General features: G+C 38.7%; 1 protein-coding gene across 1 annotated transcript in view; it reads left to right on the top strand.

Moving 5' to 3' along the window:
* The window catches only part of SFMBT1 (Scm like with four mbt domains 1), a 120,161-nt gene that overhangs the window by 81,840 nt on the left and 12,325 nt on the right, over positions 1-25,996 (top strand). The window contains 11 exon segments of the mRNA XM_038566172.1: positions 87-327; positions 7,786-7,874; positions 10,048-10,294; positions 11,194-11,288; positions 11,783-11,884; positions 13,337-13,487; positions 15,986-16,068; positions 18,830-18,956; positions 20,176-20,289; positions 23,289-23,331; positions 24,849-24,913. Of these exon segments, the coding sequence (XP_038422100.1) occupies positions 87-327; positions 7,786-7,874; positions 10,048-10,294; positions 11,194-11,288; positions 11,783-11,884; positions 13,337-13,487; positions 15,986-16,068; positions 18,830-18,956; positions 20,176-20,289; positions 23,289-23,331; positions 24,849-24,913 (1,357 nt within the window).

A 25,996-nucleotide genomic window follows, 5' to 3' on the forward strand; every position in this document is an offset into this window, starting at 1 on the left:
ATTGTAAGTCTTAAAAAAGAATTTTGGCTAAAGAAAATACTCATTTGAGATACTTTTCTGGTGGTTAGTAACATTTCCCTGTTCAGGTGGACACACGTTTGCAAAATGGATTTGCTCCTGGGATGAAACTGGAAGTGGCTGTGAAAACAGACCCTGAAACCTACTGGGTTGCCACCATCATCACCACCTGTGAGCAGTTGCTGCTCCTTCGCTATGATGGCTATGGCGAGGACCGGAGGGCCGACTTCTGGTGTGACATCAGGAAGGCTGACCTTTACCCCATTGGGTGGTGTGAGCAGAATAAGAAGACTCTTGAAGCCCCAGAAGGTAATAAGATAGTTGCTGTTGAGACATGATGTGTCCACAACCTTGAGGTTTTCAATTCTGCCATCAAATAGGTTTTTCTAACTTTCTGGGGTTAGCATTTTGAATGAAAATATCTATAAGGAGTAATGCACATTTCCCTCTCTTTGAAAATTATTTTTTGGGCTTCATAAAGCCTTGGGTTTTTACGATACTCTTAGGGAACATGAGTTGCTTATCATCCTGTAAAGCTGTGAGGCTCTCTGAGTTTGGCACTTGTGGGTCTGTTTGTCTTTAAGTACGCTGGGCCAGATTGCTATGCTGTTAGTTCTCTTCTGATTTGACTGTCCTCTTTTCACCTCTAGGTGATCTGAGACCTATGAACTCTTAAAATGAGTTTACTGAAGTTCCCTTCCAGGAAAGAGCCTTACTGGGAATAGAATCCAAATTAAACAGGACAGAGACAGTAGGACAGAAGGAGAGGGAAGATCACATAAAGATGGAGAAAGGGAAAGAAGGCTTCAGGTTTAAGAAAATATCAGAGTTTGTTTGTTTTCTTTCAGCTCCTTATTTTGCTAGGATTTCAGATTTACAGAAAAGTTGCAAAAATAGCCTAGAAAATTCTTAGAGACTTTTTGCCAAGTTTACCTAAATGTTGTTTTACCAAATTTATAGTATCCCTCCTTCTCCCTCCTTCCCTCTTCATACACAAACACATGTGTGACTTTTTAATAAACCATTTGAGAATCCGTTGTAGGCATGATGCCTTTTACTCATACCTTAATGTACTTATCAGGACATTGGTTAACACCGGAAAATAGCAAAATAAGGAAATTAACTTTGACGTAATGCTATTATTTCACCTGTATATCTTAATTTTTACCCATAGTGATTTATTTATTTATTTAAAGATTTTATTTAGTTATTCATAAGAGACACACACACAGAGAGAGAAGAGAGGCAGAGACATAGGCGGAGGGAGAAGCAGGCTCCATGCAGGAAGCCTGATGCAGGACTTGATCCTGGGACTCCAGGATCACGCCCTGGGCTGAAGGCAGGCACTAAACCGCTGAGCCACTCAGGTATCTCCCCATAATGTTTTTATAGTAAAAGGGAATCCCAGATCATGTGTTGCATCCAGTTGTCATGTCTCATAAGATTCCTTTAATCTGGAACAGTTTCTCAGACTTTCTTTGTCTCTCATGACTTTGACATTTTTGAAAGTTATGGGCCAATTTTCCCAGTAATATTGATCATGCCTTGTTTCTTTTCCTGGATCACATTGCATTTGATTGTCATGTCTCTTTAGTGTCCTTAACCTAACTCTGTGTTTCTTGGTGTTGATGTTGAAGAGTACAAGCCAGTTATTCTCTTAGAAGGTCCCACACTTTGGGTTTGTCTGATGTTTCCTTAGACTCCAATTGTGCACTTTTGGTTGGAAAAGTGCAGAAGTGACTCAGTTCTTCTAAGGCACCAGTCATTATTAGGACATGTAACTGGTGATATTAACTTTTATCACTTGATTAATTGGGTGTATGCCAGGTTTTTCCACCATAAGATTACTTTTATACCTTCAAATTACTAAGTATCTTATAGGAAGATACTTTGAGTTAATGTAAGTATCTCATCACTCTTCAAACTTCAACCCACTATTTTTATTTTATTTTTTTTTATAATTTTTTTAATTTTTATTTATGATAGTCACAGAGAGAGAGAGGCAGAGACATAGGCAGAGGGAGAAGCAGGCTCCATGCACCGGGAGCCCGACGTGGGACTCGATCCCGGGTCTCCAGGATCGCGCCCTGGGCCAAAGGCAGGCGCCAAACCGCTGCGCCACCCAGGGATCCCCGAGCACTTGATTATTTTTGTCTGAAATGGTTATTACTCTAATGATTACCAAATGGTATTTTCTGTCTACATTTCATAATAGGCTTTCTACAATAGAAAGAGCTTTCCTTTTCCCCATTTACATACATATATGTATGTGTGTTTGTCAGTGTAGACTTGTGATTCTTATTTTACTCGATAAGTTATAGTCCGTTACTGTCATTATTTATTTTGATGTTCACATTGTCCTCGAATTGGGAAGTGGGTACCCCTTTAAGCTGGCTAATATGTACTTTGTTAAGTTCCCATCATTCTTTGAGTAATTTCTTATGCTGTAGCCCAAGAAGCTTTTCCTTGAAATCAGCCATTTCTCCAAGGAATTCTGGCTTCTTTTGGTGAAAAATGGTATTTTGAAATGAAGATTTAGGTGTTAGGGTCCTTGGGAGTCTGTGGTCTTCTAGCTGCCTTTTTATTTTTTTAAGATTTATTTATTTACTTAGAGCAGGGGAGGGGATAGAGGGAGAAGGAGAGAGAATCCTAAACTGAGCATGAAGCCTGTCATGGGGCTCTATCCCAGGACCCTGAGATGAAGACCTGAGCTGAAACCAAGAGTCAGATGCTGAACTGACTGAACCACCCAGGCGCCCCTAGCTGCCATATTTTTAAGCATTTTGTGAAAAAACATTGTAAGAGGAAGCTCTAGAGACATGAAGCTCTGACTGGCCTACCATTTCATCCTAGGAGTCTAGGAAAATTCATTTCATTTAAATGATTTTCATGGAGTATAAGGTTATTATAACAAAAGAGCAAGAGGGAGAGAGAGGAGAGAAGGATGGAATAAAATCATTCCAGAGAAATGTAACCACAAAAGAGATATGAACATTATGTCACATAAAAACATTTGAAAATCAGCAAAGAGATAGGATGCCTGGGTGGCTCAGCGGTTGAGCAGCTGCCTTCCGCTCAGGGCATGATCCCGGAGTCCTGGGATCGAGTCCCATTTTGGGCTCCCTGCAGACAGCCCTGTCTATGTCTCTGCCTCTTTCTCTGTGTCTTTCATGAATAAATAAAATCTTTTAAAAAAATCAGCTAAGAGAAAGTAGTAACTTTCTGATAGAAGCAGTGAGAAAAAGTATAAATTCATAAAAATTCAGAAATGAAAGAGAAAAGGGATATTTGAAAAGAGAAAAAGTTGGGGATCTCTGGGTGGCTCAATGGTTTAGCGCCTGCCTTTGGCCCAAATGATCCTGGAGTCCCGGGATCGAGTCCCACATTGGGCTCCCTGCATGGAGCCTGCTTCTCCCTCTGCCTGTGTCTCTCTCTGCCTCTCTCTCTCTCTCTCTCTCTCTCTCTCTCTGTGTCTCTCATGAATAAATAAATAAAATCTTAAGAAAAAAGAAAAAGTAAAAGTTAGGCAAGAACTAGAAATAAAAAGATATTAGGAAGGAAGACTAAGTTAAACAGGAACAAATCTACCATGAATAATATCTGAAGAGAAATGGAAGATGAAAAGGAAGAAAAAAATTAAAATAAAAAGAAAGTAGGAAAGAAAAAAGACTTAGGATAAAGTCCCCAAAGAAAACCATGACAATAAAATAATAAAATACTATAAACTTTCACTCAAATAAACTTGACTGAAATAAAATAGGACTGAAACACATATGGAAAGGGCTCACTTTGTACATGGGAAAATCAAGTGAGAGCAGCTCTATCAAGGTGTGTTCTAATGACGCTTGAACTTTAAAAATATAATCCCTTGGTTATTCAGGCAAAGGGTCTAAATTTCTTGAAAAGGGAGGAAAACCAGATTATCATCAGATTGACAATAATGCTTTATGACAAAAGATAGTGGGGTAACATCGTTAAGAGACAAGGGTTTGCATCTGGCCACACTGAACTTCAGGTATAAAGGCCATAAGCAGACAGGAAGGTGTGAAGACTCAGGAATAGTGTTCCTGTGAGCCCTTCCTAACACATCCACTGGGGACTGAGCATTAAAAAACCAAGTGAATGAAGAGACATTAGTATAAGAACTGTTAATGAGACGTTATAAATATATGTGTAGCTGTAGAACTTGGAACTCAATGAAGATTACAAAGGAGACAGTATAGTATGTAATGGCTACCTCGTCTGATGGTATAGATACAGTGTAACTATAAAAATGTGAGGCAGCAAGAGGGAGGGGACATGTGCATAGTGGTAAAGCTCACTCACTGCCTTTTCAAAAAACCAGCTTTACTGCAGAGTAATTAAACTAATTACCTTTTAAATGTTAATCGAGTATAAAAGACTATTACCTGAAATGAGATTGTGAAGAAGAGGAGAAAAAGAAGTTTTGGCTAATGTTAGTATTGTTTATAGAACAATGAAATAGAAAATAGTCCAAAAATAGAACTAAAGTGTTATATAAAGGTGTTAGTATATACTGAGATAACCAGAAGAAAAAAAACACAAACTTTTCTAAACACCAAAAGATAGATTTTAAAAAGAAAAAGTATATGTTCAAATGAAATAGATCACATAGTGAGAGACTGTGCATACACACACACTAATGTATAATATTTAACAACATGACAGAATTGAGGCCATACTTCTTGATAATATCAATAAATGTTAATAGGGTTAGTCTTCTATTAAAAGTAAAAGAACAGTTCAGATTGGTTCAGAAAGCAAAACCTACTTCTGTGCTACGTTCAGGAGACCCACCTAAATGGAGAGATTCTGAAAGGGTTAAAATATAAGGATAGACAAAAATACGTAAAAATCAAATCACATGGAAAAGAAAGTAGTGTCAGTCTTGGTATTTCGCAAAGGTAGAATTCAGATCAGAAAGCATTATATGAGACAAAAGGGTACTTTATGATGATGAAAGCTGCAGTGCATGGTAAAAGAAAATGGGGACCATCTATGGGGACCAACACTACAGCTAGGGAGTGTTCTCCAGGATATCTTGTTTTATGAAAAGAGAAAAATGTGTATAGAATGAAGGAGAGGGAGAGCGTATGAATGTATATATGTGAAGTTCATTTTTAAAAAATAAAAGAATAAATCTATTTTTTAAAAAAAGATTTATTTTTTAAACTTTTTATTTTACACATGAGAGACACACAGAGAGAGGCAGAGACATAGGCAGAGGGAGAAGCAGGCTTCCTGTGGGGAACCCAATGCAGGCCTCAATCCTAGGACACTGAGATCATGCCCTGAGCTAAAGGCAGTTGCTCAACCACTGAGCCACGCAGGCGTCCCCCCAAATAAATCTATTTAAAAAGTTACCTATGGGGACACCTGAATTGGCTCAGTGGTTAAGTGTCTGCCTTCAGCTGGGGTCATGATCGCAGGGTCCTGGGATCGAGTCCCACATCAGGCTCTTTGTAGGGAGTCTGCTTCTCCCTCTGCCTATGTCTCTGCCTCTGTGTGTGTGTGTGTGTGTGTGTGTCTCATGAATAAATAAATAAAATCTTAAAAAAAATGCTATTTGAACCTTGCTCCCATTTAAAAAAAAAAAAAAGTTACCTGTGAGGAAGGAAGGGAATGGAATTGGGGGCAGGGGGAGGGAAAGAAGCTAGATTTTCTAATTGTACCTATTTTGTAGATTTGAATTTGCACTATGTAAGTGTTTTATATAACTACAAAATTAAATTTTAAAGAAATTTCTGAAAAACAAAAACAAAAGCAGCATAAGAGTATAACTGTATATAGAGATTGTGAAGTGATACTCAGAGAACTATTTCATTGACTCTCATATACAGTAATTTAAACGCACATCCCTAATAGGCATATAACATAGCAACAACAAAAGTAAGCTATTTTCAGTAATCATTGTTGATGACAAAGGTGATGTTATTTTGAAGTACTATTCGGGTATTATGGGGTGAAGTCATAATGAAATGTGTAATTGAGAGCTAGGGCTTTCAGCAGGAAAAAAAGGAAATAGAACTTGTATAGGGATCCCTGGGTGGCGCAGCGGTTTGGTGCCTGCCTTTAGCCCAGGGCGCGATCCTGGAGACCTGGGATCGAATCCCACGTCGGGCTCTCGGTGCATGGAGCCTGCTTCTCCCTCTGCCTATGTCTCTGCCTCTCTCTCTGTGTGTGACTATCATAAATAAAAAAAAAAAAAAAAAAAAAAAAAAGAACTTGTATAAATGAAGTCAAGTAGAAACAACATCTTTGTGAATTTGTATTGGAAGTATCAGTACGAACTCCTGATGTGATTTATGTCTTAAAAAAAGAGAAAATATTTCTTAGTTCTAGATACTGAGAAGGCCTTAGAAACACAAACTTAGTATAAAGAATATTTAAAAATGAGCACTCTCAGCACCCTAATTATGATCTCTAAATGCCATTTGACTTGAATAAATTAGAGCTCCTTGGAGATGAAGCTGATTCCTGGACTGGGGCAGGAAAGGTACAAGCTGAGCCTGGGGCACCATTCATACCAAAAGTAAGAAAGATGTCAGTGACTGTTTACTAGGGTCATGTCAGAAGAGATTCCTTCTGGTTAAAGACAAGACAGTTTGAGCATCAGTAGAATAATAGCTGCGATAGGCTGAAACATGTCATATATGATCTAGTCATTAATTTCCTAGTGAGACTTGTCAACAGAACTCATTGATTTCTTTTGGAAGATGCTAGGGAAGCCACTGATGATTTTGTAGGCCAGTAAATATGGGGAAGGTAAAGAGAGTCAAACATGTATCCTGGCTTTTTTTGTACCTGAAGGTAATGAAGTAGTTGAAGAAGTGAAATTTTTCTTTAAAAGATATTTTGGTTAGTAAACAAAAAAGGGATGATAGAAAAATCACCTTATTGATTGATTGATTTTATTTATTCATGAGAGACACAGAGAAGCAGAGACATAGGCAGAGGGAGAAGCAGCCTCCCTGCGGGGAACCTGATGTGGGCTCAATCCCAGGACCCCCGGATCACGACCTGAGCCAAAGGCAGACGCTCAACCACTGAGCCACCCAAGTGCCCCTAGGAATTGGCTTCTAAATATTCTGTGGTTGGGTGAGGTGGACTGTGTGAGAGTATAGATCATCAGGGATTGGCAAAATATCTGCAAAGTGCCAAACAGTAAATATTTTAGGCTTTACAGGCCATGTGATCCCTCTTAATAGCTACCTAATGCTATCTTTGTAGTGTGAAAGCAGCCACAGACAATGAGTAAACAAATGGGCATACTGTGTTTCAATAAAACGTTATTAATTACAAAAATAGACAGTAGGCCAGAATTAGCCCACAAGTTGTAGTTTGCTAACAACTCCTGGAAAGACTGACCGTGAAATGACAGTTGTTGAAGCTAGTGTATATGGGGGTCATCATATCCCTTTTTCTACCTTTATATATGTTTGAGGATTCCCATCCTAAAAAATAAAGTAGTTAACTTTTGGATAAATTGGGCCCAACTCCCTGTTACTGTATTCTCTTTGTTTTGTGTACACTTCTTATTAAACTAATCAGGAAGTAGGTCTATCTAGAGGGGGATTTTTTTTTAATCTCTGAAAGAAGTTAATATGTTGGACTCAGATATTAAAAGTACAAATACATCTCTAAATCATTTTCACTGGTGGTTTAACTTCTCTGTATTAGGTTGAGTTTCGTTTCTCTGTGTTCTGTAGCTGACATTATGAGTAATCACTTATTTTTCTCATCTAGGCATCAGAGATAAAGTGTCTGATTGGAACGAGTTTCTACGGCAGACCCTTATGGGAGCATGTAGCCCTCCTGTTCCGCTGCTAGAAGGCGTGAGTATTACTGCTTGCAGAATCAGGTGGAAAACCCTTTTCATCTTCGGTGGTATTTCCTGTCTAAGAAATCTTAAAATTGGTTGTTCATTTATCACTCTACAGCAAATAAGCATTGTTACTACAGACATAGACAATGGGTACCGGCAGGTTTAAACTTCTCCTCAGAGGTTGCCAACTGGTGCCTTTCTTAGTACCTAAAATGTTCTGAATTAGTTGCTAACACATAAAAATCTAGTTTTCCAGATTCTTTTGTGAAGTTGGAAGATAATGGCCTTTTTTGGGCTCTAGAGCTGAGCAGGTGTTGATTCTACTTCAGGAATTTTAACTCCCACCCCAGGTGACTTGAGACCCCCGTTTCTGTAGCTCGGAAGACATTGGACCTATTGAATTCTTAACCGCTATGTGCATTCAGCAGTCCTTTTAAATTAGTGGAGCTTTTTAGCTTGTTAGTGAATATAATATAGATTTCTTGTTTTTGTGAAATCAGTTTATTGGTTTTGACATTTCTAAGTTATATTTTGTCACTTTCTGTCATACCAGTTATATTCTTTGTGGCATATGTGGAATGCAATGTATGAACGTTCCAATTTCTCTACATTTTTGCCAACACTTGTTACTCTCTTTTGGTTATAGCTATGCTAGTGAATATGAAGCAGTTTCTCCTTTTGATTTGCATTTTCCTAATGCCTAATGATGTTGAGCATCTTTTTCTGTACTGTTTGCTATTTGTGAATCTTCTTTGGGGAAATGTCTCTGCCCATTTTTAAAATGGATTGTCTTTTTATTATAGAATTGTAAGAGTTCTTATATTCCGATAACAAGTCCAGGTCAGATACATGATTTCCAAATACATTGTGTGGATTGTCTTTTCACTTTCATAATGATACTGTATGCAGCACAAAAGCTTATTTTGATGTAGTTTAGCTTATCTATTTTGTTGTTATTTGCACTTTTGGTGTTATGTAAGAAGGCTTTGTTTAATGCAAGGTCACAAAGATTTAGTCTTTTTTTTTTCTTCTATAAGTTTTATGGTTTTGACTCTTACATCTCATTCTGTGATTCATTCACATTCACCTTTAAAACTTGATTGGTAAATACTCAATTTCCAGTTGATCTTTTTATTTTATCCTCTGACTCATTTCATTATGTTTAGCCAGTGTCTGGCACACACTAAACAAACCATAAAATTTTAATGAATGAATGAAATCATGAACAAATGAATTACTAGATATCCAGCTCTACATTGACCTTGATTCTCCCATCCTGATTTTTAGCTGTGAACGTGTTCCTTCATTTCTTCATATGTTCTTTTGCATTTATATAAATCTATAAGTGTTGCAGACCAATTCTTATTAGGAAAAAAATGGGAGTTTGACTAATAAATAGTTAAGTGATGATATTGGAATCAGCATTCCCTTTTATTCTTTATTGTAGCTTTTAATATGTATCTAGAGTGATAGCTAAACTTTTCCGTTCCATCAGCATAATCAAAACAACTGTGTTTGTAGGAACATTATTGTGAAATGAATAAAAAATCAGAAACAACTGAAATGCCATCAGTAGATAAGTGGATAAATTACTACCCATTTAGAACACAGAATATCAATAAAAACAGTATAAAAGAATAAAGATTTATATGTGCTATAATAGAAAGATAGCTGTGATGTATTAAGTGATAAACACAAATTGAAAAAGAGTATACAATGCTCCCGTTTTTCAAAAAATGTGAGACAGATATAGGTAGATGTGTTGACTTGTGTGTAGGAAATCCGGTCTAGAGTGGGTGTGAAAGTATTTTTTGTGGTTCTTTCTTAGAGGTGATTTTGACTTTTGTTGTTATTTTTCATTTAATGGTGATCATATTTGCTTTCATAATCAGACTAAGTAATGATAATTTAAAAGTTTTTACTAGATTAAACTATACAACATAATTTTAGAGACAGAGGTCTGTTAGAATAGTTTCATTGCATTATAAGTAGAATTTTCTTTAAGATAAACATTTTCATATCATCTAGAAATAATATTATGGAGACTTGTATGAGATTAGGCCTTTCAGTGTCATGGCTTTGAGTGGGTAGAAATATAAAGGCTCATTTGAGATCCTTTATAACTTGACTTTTTAAAATGCCATCTGAACTTCTTGTAATCATTTCACCTCTTGTACCCACAGCTCCGCAATGGGAGGAATCCTTTAGATCTCATTGCTCCAGGCTCCAGGCTAGAATGTCAAGCTTTCCGTGACTCGTTAAGCACTTGGATTGTTACTGTAGTAGAAAACATTGGGGGAAGGCTGAAGCTGCGTTATGAAGGACTTGCAAGTTCTGACAGTTTTGAGCTTTGGTTGTATTACTTGGATCCGTTTCTTCATCACGTTGGTTGGGCTGCTCAGCATGGATATGAACTGCAGCCCCCATTAGGTGAAGAGTAATCTAACATTTTTCTTTTAACTTTACATTATTGTTATATTATGCTTTTATTAATGTTGATGAGACTGAAAAATGTATTATTCTGCATATTACAAAAGCATAATAGAGATGTTTCTTTTGGTTTGCTAATTTAGCAATTTGCCACACATATTGATGTACCTTATGGACTCCTGCCTCAACTCATACTGAATCCTTACCAAAGTTGAAGAAAAATTCTCTAGGTAGTATTTAGATAGGTGTAGGAATAGGATAGGTCTTAGTTCAAAGTGAACTGTTGATTGGAAGAAATAACAATGATCTCAAAACTGGAGTTACTGTTTAAAGCAATTTGCACTTATGTGCCTTTGTTTGGGTGTTATATGATTTTGTGGCCTACAGCAGTCCTTATGATCTTGCTACAGGTTTAAAAAAAATTTTTTTTAGAAAGATTTTATTTATCTGCAAAAGAGAGAGCACGAGCAGGGGGAGCTGCAAAGGGAGAGGGTTAGAAGCAGACTTCCCAGTGAGCAGGAAGCCCCATGTGGGGCTCAGTCCCAGGACTCTGAGATCATGACCTGAGCCAGAGGCAGACCCTTTACCGACTGAGCCACCCAGACGCCCCATTGCTGCGGGTTTTTTCACCAGGCCTAATACCCAGGCTCTGAACAGAGGGGCAAACTACTGAAGTTAAGGTACAGGCTCTGTGAATGAAGATGGTGTAAGTGGGCTGGAGCCCTTTCTTTTCTCCATGGAAAGTGACTTTTTTGTTTGTGTTGGATGTCTTCAGAACAGTTATAAAGTGTGTAAATTTTCCTCATTTAAAATATCCTGTCTTAAAAGTAAATAAATTAATAAATAAATTAATTAATTAATTAAAATAAAATAAAATATCCTGTCTTGTTTTACAAAAGCCATCCGGCATCTGAAAACTGAAGCTGAGTGGCAAGAGATCTTGGCCAAAGTGAAAGAGGAGGAGGAAGAGCCATTGCCATCCTACTTATTTAAGGTAAAAACCAAATGTGATGGATCGGTTCTTCCCTTCTCACAGCAGAGTAAGGCAGCTGGGGGTGGCAGGGTGCACAGTAATCCCCAGGGTCAGTGAGAGTGCTGGGATGTCTGAAGGAGGAAAGAGGTTGGAAGGCTGGAGTGATGAGTGTCCTGTTTTTCTTCTAAAAAGTAGCCTAGGTCTTCTCCCAACATTTTCTTACAGCATTTGAGTCTTTTCTTTTCCACTCTTAACTCCATAGCCCTAACTCGTTATAAAATAAACTTGTTTTTCCTCCAGATGGCTTTTGTGTGCCAAATATAGAGAGTAGGAGTACTTCCTATGTTTTTGTTTCTGAATAATTTTTTCCAGGAAAGAAAATATAGGATTAAATTATTTATCAGAAACTGGACAGTTCTATTTTAATTAATTAAGAGTAGTATTCAGCTATATATGAGTATAAAATTAATGTGAAAATACTATCTTTTTATTCCCTCTTGGTGTTTGCATTTCAGGACAAACAAGTGATTAGCACTCACTCATTCTTTGTAAATATGAAGTTAGAAGCTGTGGACCCCTGGTCTCCTTTTGGGATCTCTCCTGCTACAGTTGTTAAGGTAACATGGGGGCAGCTCTTCTGCTAAGAATTCCTGTCAGGGTGACTGGTTTAGAAAAGTGGTTTGAGTTTTTTGGTCTTCAGGCTCTGCTAATGCAAGCCATGTTTCTCCTAAGCTGTGAGGCTAGAATGACTTCTGTGCACATTTTGTATTTATACTGTCCAGTTTTCTGTGGCCCATTCGCCTGGTCACCCCAGCCAACCAAAGCTTGGATGCCAGAGGTGTGGGGCCTGGTCTTTGGGGCAGGTCTCACTGTATACAGCTAGAGAGAGGATATACCCAGCAGGCAGGCTGCAGTGTCTGAGAAATATGGGCGCAGGTGACAGTGTCTATAAGGTTCAGGGCTCAGTGGGTGAGGGGATGTGTTGGGGTGGGAGGCAGATGGTCTGTATCATGAGATCTGTCTAGGATTTCTCCAGCATGGAGTCCACACTCAGACTCCAGTCTTTTGGAAGGCTGACAAAAGTAAGGCTCATTCTGAGAGTAACCACAGGAGCTGGGCAGGTTGTCAGGCCTTAGGGACTCTGTTACTGGTACTGAGGCACAAGAGAAGAGATCAGTTAGGACTAGAGCAGAGGCCCACTTACCGAGTAGAGCCAGAAGACAAGTGTGGCTAGGGGAGTGGTCACTTGGATCCTGAATTTTCTGACCTGTTGAGATTTAAATTTGTTTTGCCTTAGGAGAAGATTATTCTAAGGGAGGAATTCTGAACCTGCAGTGGGGTCAGAAGGCCCTTTCTGGAGTCTGAAGGGCCATGGGGAGGGAAAGAGCCAGAGCAGGTTAATAAAACCTTATTGGTATTTGAAACTAGGCTAGGATCCAAAAATCTAATATGCAAATGTGGTGAACTCCTCACTCAGCCTAAACTAAATTTTATTTGGAGCCCAAATACTTATATTTGAACGTACGTTCCGCTTCTTTCTTGCTGAGTAAAATGGGGCAATTTGTTTATCCTCTTTTTAAATCAGTTTCCTTATCTGCAAAGTGGAGTTGAGAATGGTACCTACCTTACTGCATTGCATTTTCAAGTTAATGCTTGAAAAGCATTTAAAGCAATGCCTGATGCATAGGTAACATTTATTGAGTACTACTGTTATTTTTTTTATTTTTATTTTTTTTAAAGATTTTATTTATTCATAGACACAGAGAGAGAGAGAGAGAGAGAGAGAGAGAGGGGCAGAGACACAGGCAGAGGGAGAGGGAGAAGCAGGGTCCATGTAGGGAGCCTGACATGGGACTCGATCCTGGGCCTCCAGGATCACACCCAGGCTGCAGGCGGCGCCAAACCTCTGCGCCATTGGGGCTGCCCAGTACTTAGTGTTATTATTCATACTCACTGTAGCTATGAAGTTTTGTAACATGTTTGTCTATGTCAGGGAAATGACAGACACATAAGTGTGTGTATACATGCATGTAAAACCATTTGTCTCTGTTGTCCAATTGTATGTGCAGGTTTTTGATGAGAAGTACTTTCTGGTAGAAATGGATGATTTGCGACCAGAGAATCATGCACGACGATGTTTTGTGTGTCATGCCGACAGTCCTGGTATTTTCCCTGTGCAGTGGAGTCTAAAGAATGGTTTACACATCAGCCCCCCTCCTGGTAGGTAGTTGTTCTGTTCTGAATTGTTCCTCAGGGTCTTCTTTTTAAGAAATGGGATTTATCGGGGCACCTGGGTGGCTCAGTTGATTAAGCGTCCAACTCTTAGTTTTGGCTCAGGTTGTGATCTCAGGATTGTGAGATCGATCCCCACATCAGGCTCTGTGTTCAGTGTAGAGTCTGCTTGACGTTCTCTCTCTCTCTGCCCCTCCTGCTTGTGTTCACTCACTCTCTATCTAAAATAAATAAATCTTAAAAGAAAGAAAGAAAGGAAAGAAAGAAAAAGAAAAAAGAAGAGGATTTATCAGATGGCATCACCTGGATCTTTTGTCTGTCTGTCTCTCCTTGTGCCCCAGCCTGTCCTTAACATTTTTGGGTCCCAAGACAAGTATAAATGAAGGCCTTGATTCCATTGTTTACATATTTGCAAATTACAAATTAAGCTAAAAAACTATTAAAGATTAAGTATGTTCTGTCCTCTTACCTTGACAAATATATCTTCATAACAGCCTGAGCTTTCATGCAGGTTCCTAGTTTGCTCTCTCCTGTGTCTGTCGTGAGGGTACAGAGAAGTGAAGGTAAAGTACACAGGGAATGTCAGGAGCTGGCATATGGGAAAAGACCTCCGTACCAGAGCTGGGTGGTAGGAGGCAGATGACTGATTTTTAGGTTTCTGAGCATCCCCTTGGAGTGAGGCTTGTCAGACTTGGGAAGAAGGTTTATGATTAAGAGCAGGACTCAGAGAAGCTTTAGGTAGGAAAGCAACAACTCATTTTCCTGGTGTTTGAGACTTTGCAAAATATAACCTTTTTTTTCTCTTTTTTTTTAAGATTTATTGAGAGAGAGTGTATGAGCAGGGGCTGAGGGTGCGGGGACGGGGCAGAGGGAGAGAAAGAATCTCTAGTTGGCTCCATGCTCAGTGCGAAGCCCAACCTGGGGTTTGATCTCATGACTCTGAGATCATAACCTGAGCCGAAATCAAGAGTCAGATGCTTAACTGACTTAGCCACCCAGGTGCTCCTGCAAAATATAATCTTTGGTCCTTAAATATGACATTAATTGAGCTTGACTGAAATTTTTAATAAATTTTAATATTTTTAAATTTAGACTGTCTAGACATGTCAAATGTTTTATATCAGCAATCAGATTATTTGATTGGCAGTCTATATCTTTTATTTTGGCTTTTGGTGAACACAGCTTCACTTTCTAAATGGTGAATGCTGGAACACTGGGCTAGAAGTACTCTGCTGTGTTAACAAGAGTCAAAAACTCAGAACCTTTTGCTGTTTATTCAGCCTTCATTCATCCAACAAACATCTACGGAATGTTTGCTATGAGCTAGACATTGGGCTTGTTTGTCACCGGGGGAAAAGTGAGTAGCACAGTCTTTCAAGGAACAAGTAGGGGAAAACAGTAATGGAGCCTCCCAGGTTCTCCATCAGGGAACAGAGTAAGCACACCTGCCTGGTGGTGGCGGGGTGGGGAGGGTGCACACCTACAGGAGGAAGTTCTTGCTTTGCTAGAAGGCTCTGGACATTCCAAATGCTTATCTTGCCTGCTCCCTTTCCGTGAAAAGGAAAAACAATTTATTAAAGATATTGGAGTTTTCTGCATTGTTATAGACAATACATCTGTCTCAGTAAAGAGGAGGAGAGTAGTGGACTATGTAACTGAAAATGGCAGCTAATTTACTGTGAGGTAGAGAGGTGGAGGTGGCTGGGGAGCATGGTGCCAGTCTGAGCTGGGGAGAGGAGGGACCGCAGGGGCGGTTTGGCTGTTGGGTGGTATAGTGTGGTAGCCTGCTGTGTGTCTGTGAGGTGCTTAGTTCAATGCAGGGGAGAGCTGCTCAGAAACGGTGGGGCAGTGGGGCCTCCAGGCAGACAGTGGAGCCAGGGCGTCAGGTCTCAGAGGCCTCTACCAGGGACTATGGTGGACTTAAGCAGGCAGTTAAGCCCAACTCTGTTTTCTGAGATGAATTCATGATTGAGGTTATAAGAGTATTGTGATCCTGTAGAACATGAATCTGAAAACAGCACTGAGAGCATTGTGTCAGGTGTGGCTAAGATGTGTAAGGGCATAGCTTCATGAGAGGAAAAAGATTATTTGCTGTCTCTTCCTTTAGAGCCTAACTTGGAATAGAATGGATAGTAAGACTGGATTTATTACTACAAATCAAATCTAGTCATAAGCGTCTTAAATTCTTTCGGTAAACTGCCAGCAGCGAATCATATAAAATACTGTTGAAAATAAATGCGTAATTTGAAACTTGAAAGTTTAAAAATTTTATTCAAAGAATTTTAGTATATTGCTATGATTTGAGCAGAGTTGCTCTGTTTTATAACATGAAAAATGCTTTTGTTTTATAGGTTGTTTTTCCTCCTCCCTAAAATCAACAAAGTCCTCAAATTAGCAAATGAGAAGTTGTGGGTGGACACCTTGCAGAATGGAAAAGCTGGGCAGGCATGTGTGGTGTGAATTATTGTTCTTATGTCCTTACCTAGGCTACCCGGGCCAGGACTTTGATTGGGCCGACTACCTCAAACAGTGTGGTGCTGAAGCTGCTCCCCAGAGGTGCTTCCCTCCGGTGAGAACCCCTGGTCCCCTCATCACCATGCTCTGGGGCTACCAGGGACTGCTATGCCTCCTGTCCTCATATGGTTATTACTCAGCCCTCTCACTCAAACCAAATAAGCATCTTGTTGGATATAATAAAATGGTCCAAGGAAAAAATTCATTTACTATGGAAGTTAATTTGTTAATTTAATTGGTTTTTAAAGTTTTATCAATTTTTTTACTTAGTTGAAATCATGTTAATTTTTTGTTTGCATTATTATATTTGGTTGTTTAAAAATATGAAAAAATGCTTAAATACTAGGTGGAAAAAATCATTAAACTTAATTAAAAAAAAAACTTAATTAAAAATACTTCTGTGAAAATATTATATGCATTTGGTTTACAATGCCAAATAGCAGTAGAAAGCTTAAAACATAAAACAACAATTCCCTGCCCTATCCCTTTCGGTGGTCTCCCTTTCCAGGAGTACTCAATCCTCTTGTTCTCACTGTTGTTTTGATATTGTTTATACTTAAATCATTTTCAAAATAGTATGCTGCGATCTTTTGAGTCATTAATTTTATTTTATTTTATTTTATTTTTTATTTATTTATTTTTTTTTGAGTCATTAATTTTAGAGATGTCTATTGGTTGTATGTTATGGTAAATGAGCACTTAGCTATTTTACATACCTTTCTCTGTCTAACCCACCTCTTCTTTCTATAAGAGGCCTATTGCAATTTTGGGTTAAAATGAATTGAATATTCACACTATGATATGCATTCAGATACTATTCACAGCTGAACACTGCATTATTTTATGATTTTTTTTATTTGTCCTCAAGTTAATAATAATTACCATGTTTTTCATGACTTCATTTTCTTTTTCTTTTTTTTTAAGATTTATTTATTTGAGAGAGAGAACGCGAATAGGGGAAGGGCACAGGAAGGAAAAAGTGAGGATCCTCAAGCAGATTCCCCATTGAGCATGGAGCCCGATGTGGGGCTCCATCTCATGACCTCGAGATCATGACCTGAGCCAAAATCAAGAGTCAGGCGCTCAACCGACTGAGCCACACAGGCATCCCTTCATAGCTTAATTTTCTTGTTTCTATTGCTAGTTCTTCCCATATCTTCCAGTAGCTTCTGTCTGTTTCCGCAAAGGCAATCACATCAGGAAATCTATGATTCCCATCCCCCCCCACATACCTTTATGAAACTTAGAGTTTATTTGAGGGGTGGGGAGACACTAATAATATATGCTGCAGAAGTTCCCTTTCCTGACTCAGTGTATTACTGGGTTAATTGAAAGTCATCATCTAAATAAGGGAATCCTCTTTGGATGAACCAGTCTATTTTAACTTAAGATGTGTTAATATGTATTCATTTGCTAATCCTTTGGTAAGGCTTTTCCTTTGTATGTGGATTGTTAACTGGTGTTCTCTTGAGTGTTAACATAGAGTTAACACATACTCTTGTATGCCTGTATACATAACATGCACTTTATCTTTCAGTTCTTCTTTAGAGTTTTTAATACCACATTTTTTAATTTTCCAGAACTGTTTCTGTTCTCTGAGTATTTACTTTAAATAACATACTACTCTTGTTTTGAAGATGTGATAGTGTTTCTTTAACTCAGGGGATGTTAATTACCCATGCCTTCTGGGAAATTTTCTTCTTGCATAAAGTCTTCTCCACTCTGTTTGTTTTGTCTACTTTGGTCCCTAGCTTTCATGTTTTTAGATGTCTAGTGATGCTCGGTGGTTTGCTCATATTTAAGAATGGAGAGACTAAAAGATGAAGCCGATTGGAAGCTCTGAGGCTGGGGGGGGCGGGGGGCTTGTGCATCTTGAATTTCTTTTTAGGGTGGAATGTGTCTGGCAATCCATATGTTCCCATGTTTCTTCCTGGGCTTGTCATATGACCACATATTTCCAGTCTGCTTGGAGGGTAGAGGCAAGGACTGGACAGACCTCTCAGCATTCCAGGTGCATGCTGTTTGGGGCATTGTGTGTATGCCCTCAGCAGTTCCTGTGTCGTCCTGCCCAGGGATCTTCTTCTGTCTTACCTTTCTGGAGGATAAATCTTTTGTAGGAAAGGGATGGGATAGTTGCCCTGGGGTGTGGAGTAGAGGAGCCAGTGGTATGACCTAAATGCTTCTTAAATGTTTTCAACAAATCTTTTCGTTCTTTTTTTATGTTAAAAAAAACAAAGCACTCAGTTTTAGGGTGCTATCAGAAAGAAGAGAGAATAATCAAATATAGTTCAATTCTCCATTTTGACTCAGAAGTTGCAAATTTTTCAATGTGTATTTTCTCTTGTTCATAAGCATTATTTATCCTGACTGCCTTTTTTATACATAGAACTAGGAACCAGACAGCTAATTGTGTGATGGAGCCCTTTATGGGAAGAGAACAAACCAACAGTGGGTGAGAGCCAGTTGGTTCAGGGCACAGAACCTTAGGTACTTTATTTTATGAAAACTCAAAGTAACCCAGTAAAGTCAGTGTTCTCAAGGTCATCTGCAGATGAAGTAAACTAAGGCAAAAGAGGTTATACAACTTGAGCAGGGTCACACAGGTAGCATAATGCAAGTGTACCTGACCTCATAAACTGCTTATAATACCAAGAGAGACAGACATTTGACTTTGCTTCATTAAGAAAGAAAACAAAGCAAAATAAATTTGTAGCTTTAAAGTGTTACTCTAGGGTTAAATATTACTTAGAATAGGTCTTTCAGATGAGCACATGAGTTAATACTGAGTATGAGTTTGGATTTGATTCATTTTCCAGTCCATTTCTGAGCATGAATTTAAGGAGAATATGAAGCTTGAAGCAGTGAACCCTCTTCTCCCTGAAGAAGTGTGTGTTGCCACTATTACTGCAGTGAGAGGCTCCTACCTGTGGCTCCAGCTGGAGGGTAAGTGCTGTACCCCTAAGAAGCCTTCCTGTGGCCGCTGCTCTATCCTGTCTGCTTATCCCTATGATGTGGCTTGTTAGACTTCATCAAATAGCTAAATAGGGGTCTTGCTAAGACACTTGTAATTTGTAATGCAAGATTCTTAGCTAAAAATTTATCTTCCTGTCCTTGACTTTCAAATTTTAGGAAATGAATGTAAATAAAAAGCCTTTACTGCAGTCTCCTGTTTTCTGAAGGGCAAGTATAAGTCAAATGGCATATATTTTAATGTGACCAGAATGTATGAGCAAGAACATTAACACATGGTTCATTTAAGAGAGAATATTTTGTTTGCCCCCCCCAACCAATAGAACCAAAATGTATGTAAAATAGAAAAGATGTAATAAAAATAATGTTCAATGATTGGACAGATTTATGGATAGAAAGCATTTTGTGAGCACTCAGCACTGCAGTTACTGAATACGGCCTGGGTTTCTTTTTTATTTGGCTACCAAACAGACTAGGTACCTACTCTTTCCAGTTTGTAGAATTGGCATTTAATTCAGATGTCAAGGACCATATTTTACACAATCCCTGCTGAGCAACATCACATCCTGAGTTAAATTCACTGGTCTACCTTCTGGCTTGTTCCCAAATACCAGAACTAATATCTCATTGAGAAGAACTGTCACTGTTGCCTTTTGTTTTCTAGTTAGTTCATGAAATTGACTATATTTGTCAGCCATCTAAATAATACTACTGGAAGTTCCAGTTGTTTATTTGCAGTTCTGTAACTAGGGATCACCCTGTATACCTACTACCCATTTTCCTTTTTTTTTTTTTTTAAGATTTTATTTATTTATTTGAGAGAGAAAGAGCATGATGAAGGAAGAAGGGTAGAGGGAAGGGGGGAGGTAGAGAGACAATCTCTTAAGCAGATTCCCCGCTGAGCCTGGAGCCTGACCCCACAACTCTGAGATCATGACCTGAGCTAAAACCAAGAGTCAAATGCTTACCTGACTGAGCCACCCAGGTGCCCCCATTTTCGTTTATGTACAGGTATGCATAGGGAATAGTTTACTTTTATTTCCTTGATGTTTGCCATATATGAAAAAATATGACTTACATGTGAAAGGAACTTGCTCAAGAGATTTTGTGTCTGCATTATAGAATACTGTCTCAGAAGGAGTCTGTGAAGAAGGCTGTTTAACTGTCTAAAACTTTTTTTAAATCTAAACAGGTTCAAAGAAGCCCATACCTGAATGTATTGTGAGTGTGGAATCCATGGATATATTTCCTTTGGGCTGGTGTGAAACCAATGGCCATCCCCTCAGTGCCCCTCGCCGAGCACGAGGTAGCTGTCTGTTTCTGGGCCAAGGGGCTGATCCTTAAATAATCTGTTGAGTGGTTACTACCAATTAGGATGAATCTGGACATTTCAGAGAAAAACAAAGTGGTGTTCTGATTGTTCCTACATAGCAAATCACTTACTGCCTCAAGTGTGGCTTATATTAATAATTTCTGTGGGTCAGGAATCTGGGTGCTCTAGATCTGAGCCCTCAGGAGCCTGCAGGCAAGGTGTCAGCCAGACTTAGCCATCTTAAGGCCCGAGACGGGAGATCTGCCACCATGTGTACTCATGATGGTTTACAAGATTCATTCCCTTGTGGCTTTTGGTCGGGGGGCCTCAGTTTCTTGCTGGCTGTTGGTGGGAGGCTTCCCTCAGTTTCTTGCCATGTGGGCCTCTTTATAGGGAGCCCCCAACATGGCAGTTGGCTTCCATCAGAGTCAGCCAGGAAGAGATTAGGAGAGGTTGAAGAAGGTGGAAGCCAGAGGGTTGTTGTAACCTAACCTTAGAAGTGTCATCCCACTCTACTCTCCCTTTTTAAAACAGCTTTACTGAAATATCATATAACATAAAATTTGATCTTATAATTCAGTTGTTTTTAGTATGTTCTAGGAGTTGTGCAAATATCACCAAACTGCATTTGAAAACATTTGCATTGTCTCAAAAAGAAACCCTGTACCCCTTGGCAGTCGCCTCTTCACCTTCTCCAGCCCCAGACAACTACTTCTCTACTTTTTTCCTACTATGTAGATTTGCCTGTTCTTGACATCTCCTATGGAATCATGCAATATGTGGTCTTTTGTGACTGTAATGTTTTCACAGTTCATCCATGTGCTGGTGTATATCAGTACTTTGTTCCTGTATATTTTTAGTGCTATCACATTGTAGTGATAGGCCATATTTTCCTTATCCGCATATCAGTTGATGAACATTTGGGTTGTTTCCGTTCCTTAATGCTTATATATTATTCCGTTATGAATAATGCTGCTGTGAACATTGTCTGCAGGTTTTTATGTGGACTTATGTTTTCATTCCTCGAGTATAACTCTATGTTGAATACATTGAGGAACTGTTAAACCATTTTCCACAGTAGTTGCACCATCTTACATTCCCACCAGCAGTGTATGAGGATTCCATTTTCTTTACATTCTCCCCAACACTTGTTTTTTTGTTGGTTTGTTTGTTTTTTTGGGTTTGTTGTTTGTTGGGAGGTTTTTTGTTTGTTTCTTTTTTATAATAACCATACTGGTGGGCATAGGGTGGTCTCTTACTATGATCCTGATTTGCATTTTCCTAATCATTAGCTATGTTGAGCACCTTTTCATATGCCTAGTGGATGTTGGTATATTTTCTTTAGAGAAATGTTTATTCAAGTGTTTTGCACATTTCTTTAATTGGGTACTTTTTAATTTTATTGTTGAATTGAAGGATTTTGTTATATATTCTAGATATTAATCCCTTCCTTATCAGATATATGATTTCCAAATATTTCCTCCCATTCTTTGGGTTGCCTTTTCTCTTTCTTGATAGTGTCCTTTGATGCAGAGAAGTTTTATTTTATTTATTTATTTATTTTTTTTAATTTTTATTTATTTATGATAGTCACACAGAGAGAGAGAGAGAGAGAGAGAGGCAGAGATACAGGCAGAGGGAGAAGCAGGCTCCATGCACCGGGAGCCTGATGTGGGATTCGATCCCGGGTCTCCAGGATCGTGCCCCAGGCCAAAGGCAGGCGCTAAACCGCTGTGCCACCCAGGGATCCCCAGAGAAGTTTTAAATCTTGATGTAGTCCAATTTATTTTTTCTTTTGTTGCCTTTGCTTTTGGTGTCCTAACTAAGAAATGGTTGTTAAATCTGATGTCATGAAGATTTTTCCTTATATTGTCTTCTAAGAGTTTTATAGTTTTATTTTTTTTTATTTATTTATTTTATTTTATTTTATTTTTATTTATTTATGATAGTCACACAGAGAGAGAGAGAGAGAGAGAGAGAGGCAGAGACACAGGCAGAGGGAGAAGCAGGCTCCATGCACCGGGAGCCTGACATGGGATTCGATCCTGGGTCTCCAGGATCAGCCCTGGGCCAAAGGCAGGCGCCAAACCGCTGCGCCACCCAGGGATCCCGAGTTTTATAGTTTTAACCTTTATGTTTAGGTCTCTTTCTTTTTAAAGATTTTATTTATTTGAAAGAGCAAGAATGAGAAGAGAGCATGAGGGAGAGAGGCAAGGGGGAGGAGCAGAGGGAGAGGGAGAAGTAGGCTCCCCACTGAGCAGGGAGCCTACTATGGGTCTCAGTCCCAGGACTCTGGGATCATGACCTGAGCTGAAGGCAAACACTTAACTGACTGGGCCACCCAGGTACCCCTTTAGATCTTCTTTTTTAAAACTCTTTTTTTTTTTTTCCTTAGAAAGAGTAGGGGAGGGGCAAAGGAGAGGGATAGAAAGAATCTTAAGCAAGCTTCTCACCTAGCACAAAGCTCAACATAGGGCTTTATCTCATGACCCTGAGATCATGACCTGAGCCAAAAGTAAGAGTTAGACGCTTAACCTACTGAGCCACCCAGGCACCTCTATATTTAGGCCTTTGATCTATTTGGAGTTAATTTTTGTATGTGGTATAAGGTAAGAGTCCAACTTAATTTAATGTGAGTAGTCTGTTTTCCCCAGTACTATTTGTTGAAAAGGCTGTACCTGCCCCATTGAATGGTCCTAGCATCCTTGCCAGAATCAGTTTTTCTTTTGAATATCTTTTCCTGCTTAGAAAATATTCATAGGAATTGACAGAGATAAGAGCCTTGAAATTATTTTTGATCATTGTGTAAAGACTCCTCCTACCCGGAAAATGTCCCTCAGTCTAGATATTCAGACATATCAGCACTTAATTCCTAATACTTACTAGTTAAATATATACATGCCTAGGTTTTAAATATGCTAATATTATCTTAGTACCTATATAGCTTTTCTTTTATTTTTCTTAACATTTGTAGTTTTATTTTCTTCTTTCAGTACACAAACAGAGGAAAATTGCAGTGGTTCAACCAGAAAAACAGTAAGTAATATACTAGTATGTTTGAACAGTTGACATTTGAAAGTTAGAATATCTAGGGAAAAAAAATTAGTATTTCAGAGAGTATATCTCATATGTTATCTTCTCAGGTGGAAGCATAATTCTTTAATTCAGCTTTTGATAGGTTACATACTTTTCCTTATAGCATATGTATTTTCTGAAATGGCGTTATATAGAAAGTATAAAATGCCTTCTTAAGATGTTCCCCTAATTGAGTTTTCTTTGGCTTTGAGAGCCTGAAAACATTTGAATAAGAGAGGAAATAGAATTTCTGCGCTATTATTTATTAAGGAAGAGCAAAACTTTAAATTAGATTATATGATTTTTTATAGTGAAAAAAACTTGAGGTGAAAGACAGCAGCTCTAAAAGAAAAGGTGCACTCAAAGGGGTGCCTTTGTGTTCCATTCGGAAACCCTTTGTAGCATACCTTCATACATAGCTTTTGAGAAGCAGTTAATTAGTGGTGCCTTATAAATACATGTACATGTGTGTTTCTAAACACTGGGTTTTCAATTCTGTACTAGTTTGCACAAGCTGCCGTAACAAAATACCACTGACTGGGTGGCTCAAACAACAGAAATTTATTTTCTCCCAGTTCTACAGGCTGGGAAGTCTGAGATCAAAGTACCAGCCCAATTTGGTTTCTGGCCGGGCTCTCTTCCTGCAGACTGTCAGCTTCTGCATCCTCACGTGGTGGGACCAGCTGGAAGGGAGAGCCAACACTCCTAGATCAGAGCCATACCTTTATTTACCTCATAAGAGCTCTGTCTCCAGATGTAGTCATGGTAGAGTTCAATGAATGAATTTTAAGGTGACACAATTCAGTCTATAGCAAATTCTGTGTAAGTTATGGCTGCTTCTCAGGTTGTGTAATAAAACTGACAGCAGAAGTAGAAAGAGAGGCCACAAAATTCAGTCCCAGGTAGAAAAGTGAGATAGCAATGCCAAAAATGTGGTCTTGGATTTCTCCTTGACTTTATTGTCAAAATGGATTCAAAGTTTTAGTCAGAAAGTGTTCTAAAAAAAAGCCTATTTTAGTGTTCTAAAAATTATCCTATTGCATTTATTGCTGCATAGAGAATAATTCTCTGATTTTTAAAACATGATATGTCTTTAATTTTGAAACCAATAGAAGAAGAAAACAGACCCTTATAAGAGATATTTTTGTTCTTGGACTATTGAAAAAGATGAAAACCTTACTTATGGTTTGAGAGTCCCAGAAGGAATTCTATAATTTGTTGCTCACATGAATGAAAGTAAGTTGATTTGAATATGAAGTATTACAGCGCTGTCTACAGACTGTCTGTTGGCTCATTAAACCATGTACATAGTTTTAAAAACAATTGTTTAAAAAAAAGTATGATCAGCGAAGCACCTTCTGTTACACAGTTTGCAATCTGCCACATTTGCTTTCTTCTTAGATTTGAAGGAAACTAACCTTCACATTTTACTGACCTTGAGGATTATCTCACTATTTTGTTGTGTTATCTTGACCCAGAATACCATCCTCCAGGACTGTCCATGAGGGCCTGAAGAATCAGGAGCTGAACTCCACAGACTCAGGTATAAATAAGTATATACAGTTCTCTTTATAGAAAAGAGAACCTTTAGTTTCTTGTAATGGACTATATCTTAAACAATACATTTGATTTATAGGATGTGGCTTCACAGGATTGTTTCTTAATTTGACTTTAAAGACTTATAATTGTTGGGATCCCTGGGTGGCGCAGCGGTTTGGCGCCTGCCTTTGGCCCAGGGCGTGATCCTGGAGACCCGGGATCGAATCCCACGTCGGGCTCCCGGTGCATGGAGCCTGCTTCTCCCTCTGCCTATGTCTCTGCCTCTCTCTCTCTCTCTCTCTGTGTGACGATCATAAATAAATAAAAATTAAGAAAAAAAGACTTATAAATGTCTAAGTTGTATGTAGTTTAATAAGTATCTCTAGGATAATATTTCTGTCCATTTATTCTCTACTGATCACTTGTTGGGTGCTAAGGGCTCTGGAGATCAATATTCTCATCCCTGAGTTTAGATGAAGAGCCAGGGACTTTCTATGCGTGCACTTTCCTAAGCTGGGTGGTTGAGAGGTGGATGTTTATTGTTCTTTGAATATTTTATGTGATGTATACACATTGTGTGTATATATTTCACAATTAAAAAAATAAACCACTGGAAAAACAGATTGTCACAGAGGCACTGCCTGATAAATGAAGCAAGAATCATAGCTGGAGGCCAAAGCCTTTTGTCAGGAAGTCTCCCTGGAACTGCTCTTCGCTCTATTTTTGCTGGTTGTATACTTAGCATGTTGGCTATGTGTATTCTAGCTCAGATGATGCATTTATATGTCATTTAGTAAACGCCTAGAAAAGAAAAGAAATCAAAGCTCGGAGAGCCCACATAGCTTTATGAGTAGATGGGTCAAAAATGTAACTCAAGTTCAAAATTCAAATTCTTGTCTTTTCCAATCACTGCCTTTTCATGATATCACTTACAGGTGGAGGATCACGGCCTTTTCAAAACAGTAATTACCTTTATTATAATAACCAATTTTTTAAAAGATTATTATTTATTTATTCATGAGAGACACACACACACAGAGGCAGAGACACAGGCAGAGAGAGAAGCAGGCTCCATGCAGGGAGCCCG

Source organism: Canis lupus, chromosome 20, assembly GCF_011100685.1.
Source record: "Canis lupus familiaris isolate Mischka breed German Shepherd chromosome 20, alternate assembly UU_Cfam_GSD_1.0, whole genome shotgun sequence".
Lineage (NCBI taxonomy): Eukaryota > Metazoa > Chordata > Mammalia > Carnivora > Canidae > Canis > Canis lupus.